Below are 8,066 nucleotides of genomic sequence, written 5' to 3'. Positions count from 1 at the left end.
TTATTTATTTCCTAAGCTGTGAAACACTTTGATCGAGACTGTTGTTTTTAAATGTGCTATATAAATAAATTTTGATTTGATTTGAAATGTACAATGTCAGTGCCTAAATTAATTGGGTTGCTTGTCTGTGATTGATTAGGTATTTGTGTTAACGAGCAATTAAGGTGCTTGAAAAAAAAGACAGCCTTAATGGTGTTGTTTAATAAAGCCTCAAGCCTCTAAGCTCAACATTTTAGCTATCAACATTTTGTTTTTGCAGCGAAACAAAGTGCTTCTCCATTTTTGGACGCTAGCATGCTTGGCTAACATGCAGCACCATGAACTGTGCGGTCACTTGCTAATTAGAGCTAAGCAACATTTAAAGAAAGTACCTGAATTTACCTGACCAAAGCTGGATGACAGTTAGGCTGTCAGTACAATAAACCACACAGCAAGTCATTATTTGTTAGATAATTTTATTAAAGAGGTTCTAAAAGGTACCATCACCACAAGCACATCAGAAAGGTTGAGGTGAAACACCTACTCAAACTGGCAGCACAGTTCAGAAGTGGTTAGCATCGTTGTGTCCCCTCTGTGTGGAATATGGATGCACTCCCCCTGCTTACATGGGTTTTTACCAGGAGCTCCAGCCTCTGTAACCATTATAAACTACAACAAAAGTAATTCATGCAGCACCTTTAAAACTTTAAAAAGTTCTTTGACAACACATTTGACTAATGCTGCTTGGCTTTCTTAATCTCAAGTTTCCTTGTAATTCGTTGTAAAATAAAGGTTAATTCACTAGCTGGGCCCACGTCTTCATTTTAGGTTTGGCAGCATTTAAGCAGGTAAAAGTGAATGCTTTTACATGAATTGAGCTGTGGTTTGCGGAAGGCCTCGAAAGGGACTGGCGATGGCTCCCAGGCCTGGCAGATCCCCATGCACTAAATAGAAATGAAGAAGTTAAAGAATTGAGAACAAGGCAGGAGGCAGGGAGGGTGGGGCACGTAAACGAGAATGAACAGCTTGCAAACCTGGAGGAAGCTATGTAGATGAAAACCGGAAGGAGCATGTTTGGAGGCGTGGTTCCGCTCCTGAAATTCCAATACATAATCTCCAAAACAAAAAGTAATTGAGGCAAAGCCACCTGGTTTCAAGTTTGGCATTTTACCATGGAAGGCTACGAGGATGAACTATGTTCCAGAGCCAGCCTCAAACGACCACTGGATATCCTGCACTAGTAGTTCAGTTTCTCAGCACTGGAAGATGCAGCTTGATTTTAATCCAAGCAAACAGAGAGAGCTGATACTAGATTATACTTTTATTTTTTATTTTTTTAAAAGAAAGAAATGAGAGAGACATTCACCAGTGCCAGGACATCTCATACAGAATAAAATATAGTGTATGCTGCATACCAACACAAAGTGGCATTAGCAAAATAATTCAACACAATATGCACCTAATTACAGGTAAAGGACAGACGCGTGATTTGCCAGCAGTGAGCTTGTCTCCCCTCACGTCTTGAGCAACCACCCCCTTATTTTCAGGGAAAGGGTGGAAAAGCAGAGGAGGAGAAAGAAACCATAGAAATCCAAAAATAACTTTGCTCGTCATGTGACCTACATCCTCTTTAAAATACAATGACACTTCACACGGATTTAATTCACTGAAGAAAATTTTGGGATGGACGGACAGACTGACAAAGAGTGAGAGAGCTCTTCAGAATGGGAATGAGGAGTATGAGGAGTGGGGGTGGAGTGGACAGATGTGCTCTAATGTGTTTTGGCCCGTTTTCTGCATGGACAAAAGCATAAGTACACACACTCTCTCACACACACATGCACACAGACACAAGTCAGTCAGCCAGTATATCTGTCTCTGTTTCTTTATGTGACACTGTGGTGTAGGACACTTTCTTTCTCTTTACTCTACAAAAGTGTATCTTTGCCATTCATTGCATGCAGTCATAGTCATGTAGATTCACTAGCATATGCATGCACACGCACACACACACACACACACACACACACACACAATCCCTGTTTACATGGAAAGAAACCTAATGTGTCATCCAGCCACCTAGTGCATCCTTTGCTGCTGATTTTAGCCAATCACACAATTAGAGAGCTGATGACCCATCTGTCCACATGATTGGCTGATGGATGTGCCTGAGTGTGTGTATGTGTGTGTGTGTGTGTGTGTGTGTGTGTGTGTGTGTGTGTGTGTGCACGTCTCAGTGTGAAAGGCTCTGACGAGCCCCCAAGCACATCTAGCCAGTGACAATTTTCTTTTGTTACCCTGCAACTACCAACATTTGCAGAGAGAGACACAGAGCTAATGCGAGCCCGTGAACAACTTAATAGCACTTGAACCAGTTTGCCAACTTGGAGAAATGATTTCATTCAATTAGATAATTCTCCCCCTCTTCCTCTCCCGCTCGTTCTCTTGTTCTCTGGAATGAGTCATTTGTGATATAATAGCCACATAATGGCTTAAAAGCAGGTTCGGCAGGAAAAAGACAGATGTAGGGTGAATAAAATGTGAAATGGTGAGGTAAAAGAGGCTCAGGAGTTGGCACAGACAAGCTGTATATACCGCCATCAAGAAAGGAATATATAGAAACTAGTGCTGTCAAAATTATCGCGTTAATTGTTAAGATCAACGCGAAATGTTTAATGCATTAAAAAATTTAACGCTGATTTTGTTTTTTTATTAATTTCCTGTAATCTAAGACCTTTAAATTCATGAGCACCTCTGGAGGAGGGGGCAACAGTGTGCTATGCTGGCGTTTGGCCTGACAGAAATGATTAGAAGAAGAAGTGACACCATACTACTATCTAGCTAACACTAGCTAACACACGCAAGCATGGACGAGGGCGGACTTTTGGGTGGAAAGTTTCTCTTTAAGAAGTTGCCTGATGGCTTGTTGGACAAAACGAGAGTAAGATTCACAATTTGCAAAGCTGAATTCAAGTACCACAGAAGCAGTTCATCACTGGCGTATCACCTGAGAGCAAAACACCCAACTGAATCCACCTCTACGGGACCTCGCCAGTCTACGCTTCAGGAGTATGGTGCTTGTGGACGAATAACAAAAAATGTGAGAGAAAAGGTAACCAATTCCTTGGTTGTTTGGATAGCTAAAAACTGCCGACCAGTTAGCATAGTAGAAGATGATGGACTGAGAGAAGTCATTCGTGCTGCATCAGGAGATGAGTGTTACAATCTGCCCTCGAGAGGAACCATTGTGTCGAGACTGCACACTTTGTATGGGGACCAGAGGGCTCAGCAGTCCAGCAAGCTTGTGCAAGTAAGGAATGTCGCTCTCACCGGAGACCACTGGACTTCGGTGAACAACGATAATTACTTGGGGGTCATGGCGCATTTTATTGATAACGACTGGACTATGCAATCGTTTGCACTAACAGTGAGTAAAACTGAAGAGAGACACTATGCTGAGGCGTGTGCTGACCATTTTCTGAATGTTGCAAACGAATGGAAAATCAAGGACAAGGTAACCACGCTTGGCACCGACAGTGCTCGTAACATGGTTGCAGCCGCCAGACTACTTCCATTTGAACACATGCCCTGCATGGCCCACATTCTGCAAAGAACGGTCACAGTTTCTCTTAATGACAGCGCATTTGAAAGGGCTCTGGCCAAATGTCGCAAGATTGTTGGACATTTTAAGCATAGTCCAGCAAACGCTCAGGAATTAAAGGCACAGCAAGCTGCACATGGACATCAAACAGAATCGCTTGTTCAGGACGTTCCAACAAGATGGAACTCCACCCTAGAGATGATCAAGCGGATCCAGAGAAACAAATTTGGGCTGACCACCATCCTGACTCAACAAAACAGCAAGGTGACTATGTTGACTGACCAGGAGCTTGACAGACTGCAAAAGCTGGAGGAACTACTGGAACCTTGCAGGTAAATACATTTTGTTTCTCATGATTGTGTGTCTATCTTTGCATTCTAGCTTTGTTTTCAAGTATGTTCTCCACCTCCACCTCTCTGTGTATTTTCATATGTAGTTTTTATGTTTGTCTCTGTGTGATTAATAGAAAAATACAGACTTGATCTTTCTATTGCAGATATGTTACCGAACTGCTGGGAGGAGAGCGGTATGTCTCTTGTTCCATGGTGTTGCCAGCCTTGTGTCATTTGTTCAGGATTATGGAGCCCTCAGATGATGACCCAGTCTACGTTTTGAGGTTTAAGAAGATTTTTACCACAGACCTAGCTCAGCGGAGGGACAGCAGCAATCTCACATGGCTGAAGATCGCTACTGCCCTTGATCCCAGGTTTAAAGATCTTAAATGCCTTTCCAAAGATGAAAGAAGAGAGGTGTGGGCATCAGTACATGACCTTCTGATGTCAGAGATGGATGCACACCAACCATCTGCTCAGACAACAGAGGAACCCTCACCAAAGAAGAGCAAGATGTCCATCTGCTTGCTGGGTTCTCCTGATTCAGATACAGAGGAAGAGGAAGATGCTATAGACTAGAGATGGACCGATCCGATATTACGTATCGGTATCGGTCCGATACTGACCTAAATTACTGGATCGGATATCGGAGAAAAATAAAAAATGTAATCCGATCCATTAAATATCACGAAAGCACCTCACAAAACTTGCAACACGCCGTAACTCACCTCAGAACGTTAGCACGTCAGAGCAGTATGCATCACGTGATAGAGCGGCTGTGGCATGCGGGACCTGTCGGTGGTCTGGATAGCATTTGGAGCTTCGCTAGCAACCCAGCATTTCATCTCCGACAAAGTTATCCCGAGAGAAGTAAAGCAAGTGTGTAAGTCCATCTCTGAATGTAAAGCATTCCTGCGTTAAGCTTAACAAGCGATATATGGAGCGACTGCCTCTCCTGCTGCTACTTCAATCATGAAACTGCTTAACGATCAGCTGATCGGCTTTTCTGTCGCGAGTCCATCTCTCTAGTTTGTTTTTGGCCCACTTTGCACCAGAAAGAGGAAACCAGCGGCTGAACAACAGCAGCACGTTTAAGCTTGATCAGCTATTGTTAGAATGTATTTAATATTACTTTCTACTCCAGGATCTTTTTCTACGTAGCTGACGCTGGTAACTGTGCAGGGGCGGATCTAGCAAAGTTTAGCCAGGGGGGCCGATAGGGCATTAACAGGGAAAAGGGGGCACAAAGACATACTTTTCTTTCTTATTCTCATTTAAAATGTCTAGCTTTTAATAAATAATTATCTGACACCCAAAGTTTTAATTTGATGTAAAATGAATAGAAGTCAATTACTGTATATAGTAACTATTAAGTCTAATATATATACCCTAGTAAGCTATAGTACTTTTTCCCTTTGGGAAGGTACCATCTGTGCAGTCTGCAATTTTGTTGAAGAAAGATGTTGAATCTATTTAATATTTCTTGAAAAATAATTGATTTCTGTGCATTTTTTTTTCCACACTGCATCAAATTAAGGTTGATTACGTCGATTAAGCATCATGAGGTGGAGCGTGAGGGGTGGTTCCCTATTTTTTATTTTTTTATTTTTGTTGTTGCTGGGAGTTGGAACCCTATTAGTTAGGTTGCTTAATATTTACGCTAAGTACTCTTTAAAATACCAGAATAGGGAGGATGGTGTAGGTTTAAGTTTATTAGATTGATCAGTATTGCTGAACTATGAAATATTTTTTTTTGCATACAGGTATAACAGAATAGCTTTAGTGTAGTTGTTGTTTTAAACTTGAGTATGAACTTATACAAAATGCAGCAAGATATTTAAAAAACAGTTTTGTTGATTAAAAAACACTATATCGGATTCATATCGGTATCGGCAGATATCCAAATTTATGATATCGGTATCGGTATCGGACATAAAAAAGTGGTATCGTGCCATCTCTACTATAGACTGCTGTCTGAATCTGTACAAAGCAGAGCCCAAAATTGACATAGGAGAGTGTCCACTACAGTGGTGGTTAAAGAGAGAAGGAGCACATGCCAGGCTGGCACCTATTGCACGCAAGTACCTGTCAACCCCTGCAACCACAGTGCCTTGTGAGAGATTATTCTCACTCTCAGGTCACATCATTCAAAAGAAGCGTGCTTCTTTGTCATCAGACAATGTAAACAGAATAGTCTGCCTCAGTAACTGGCTGAGTGCAAAGAAGGACTAATCCAGATTGCTCCTTTGAAGTGAAAAATGTTCAACATTCTGGGTTTTCAGCTGTGTCTTTTTGTGTTTTAAATACTGAGTTTTGTGCACCCTTTATTGTTATGATATTCACTTTAACCTGTAGGCCTGGGTTCAGTCACTGTTGATGGCCTTAAAGGTTTTTTGTAAGTTTTCACTGTGTTAAAGATTGATGAAAACTATTAAAATTCTCTTTGAATTTCAGCATACATTCTTTGTGTTTATTCTGCATTTACTTCATTGTGTTGCATAAATGTCTGTTACAATCTTAAAATATAAAGAATAAAAAAAATGTAATTGGAGCCAGGCTATTAATAAAGTAATTGAGATTAATCGCAATTAATAACAGAAAATTGTGAGATTAGTTAGTTAATTTTTTTTTAATCTATTGACAGCACTAATAGAAACATATAGAAACCACACACACGTATATAAATACTGTATACACACACCTTTGGCTCCATTTGCTGTCCATTAACAGTGTGTGGTGCCAAGCGATTGCATCTTCTCCGATGCTATCTGTTATCGAAGTACACGCGTCCTTCAGGCGTCCATCGTGCTATCGCTCCTCTCATCTCTCCTCTATCTATCTTGCCATCCCTCTCCCGTGCTTCCTCACCTTGCTTTCTGCTTGTCATCTATTTGTTTCTTCTCGCTCTGCTATAACTTATTTTCCACTTTTGATGGCCTTTTCTTTAGCGCTTCCCTTCTCCGTAACACTTTGCTTTTGATGTTCAGACCAACAGTCTGTGTTTATATTACACAGATGACTTTAGGTACACTATATAGACGGCACAGGTTTAAAGATATGTGTGATAGGAAAATACTGAGTTGTCACTGATGGTCCATTCAAGGACCACTATAGATGCCACAGAGCAAGGACACTCAAAATTCACAGAAACAGGAGTTTCGTGTCCTGAATGTGATCACATGGTTATGGTAAATGGACTGGTTCTTATATATAGCGCTTCTACTCTACCTGAATACTTTCATGAATACAACATGTTTCATTCACCCATTCACACAAGGACTTTTTTCTGTGCTTTCTCCAACTTGGGGTGGAAAGAAACCTAAGTCAGTTCTTCTAGAAGCAACTCTTGGCAAAAGGATATTCTGGGTTAACAAGACCAGATCCCAATCTAACTTAATAGGAAGAGAACAATAACTGAAAATATATAAATTATAAGAATGACCATCGGGTTCTTGGTCACCACACTGACTAAAGCCCAATCCATTTATGGATGATGGAGAATGCATCTCCATCTCAGTGCTAAATGCTACAGAAACATTTCTGTACCCAGCTCTGTGTCTTGATACAGTCTCTGTCTCTGAGGTCTACAGACAATTTCCTGGACTCCCTGCGTTGGTTTGTCCTCAACTATAAGACCGTATATAGACAGGTGCTTGTTTTTCCACAGGTGCCACAGGTGGATAAAGCTGTAGAAACAGATGAACAGACAGGTGATCAGTGGAAACAGGAAGCATCGGAGTTCAATTTTAAAGTGAAAAATAAAAAATTGAATCTTAGATGGAATAAAGCTGTAACATGACAAAATGTGGAACAAGTGAAGTGCTGTGAGTACTTCCTTTGTAAGGCTGTAATACCTGTTAACACTGAATGCAACACTGTTGTTAAAACCTGTACAGACTCAAAGTACAAAAGTTGTGTCGCTGTCCACAAATGTGTACCTGTGTACAGTGGTGAAACATTGAAAATGTCAGCAGCAGATATGTGTGCATATTTAATCTATATTGTTTTTGACTGACTTGTTTTTTGTCACTTTCTTGCGTTTCTCCTTTTTCCCTCCATGTTTAATTTTTTTCAATGAGTGACTAGACGAAATACTACAGGTAGCTGTAACAAAACAGGGAGATACAGGCCGATATGTACTGTGTGCCTGGAGA

General features: G+C 40.9%; 1 protein-coding gene across 1 annotated transcript; it reads left to right on the top strand.

Annotated features, from left to right (window-relative positions):
- The first annotated feature begins 2,833 nt into the window (after positions 1-2,833).
- LOC146608283 (E3 SUMO-protein ligase ZBED1-like) lies at positions 2,834-6,144 on the top strand. Its single transcript, XM_085348655.1, has 3 exons — positions 2,834-3,912; positions 4,077-4,472; positions 5,868-6,144. Exons 1-3 carry the CDS (start codon positions 2,846-2,848, stop codon positions 6,142-6,144), a joined length of 1,740 nt encoding a protein of 579 aa, XP_085204781.1. The 5' UTR covers positions 2,834-2,845.
- The last annotated feature ends 1,922 nt before the right edge of the window (positions 6,145-8,066 follow it).

Source organism: Diplotaxodon limnothrissa, linkage group LG23, assembly GCF_057381915.1.
Source record: "Diplotaxodon limnothrissa isolate DT_005_m linkage group LG23, D_limnothrissa_male_GT1.1, whole genome shotgun sequence".
Lineage (NCBI taxonomy): Eukaryota > Metazoa > Chordata > Actinopteri > Cichliformes > Cichlidae > Diplotaxodon > Diplotaxodon limnothrissa.
The sequence above is the reverse complement of the archived record's forward strand: the minus strand, read 5'-3'. Positions and strand labels throughout refer to the sequence as shown.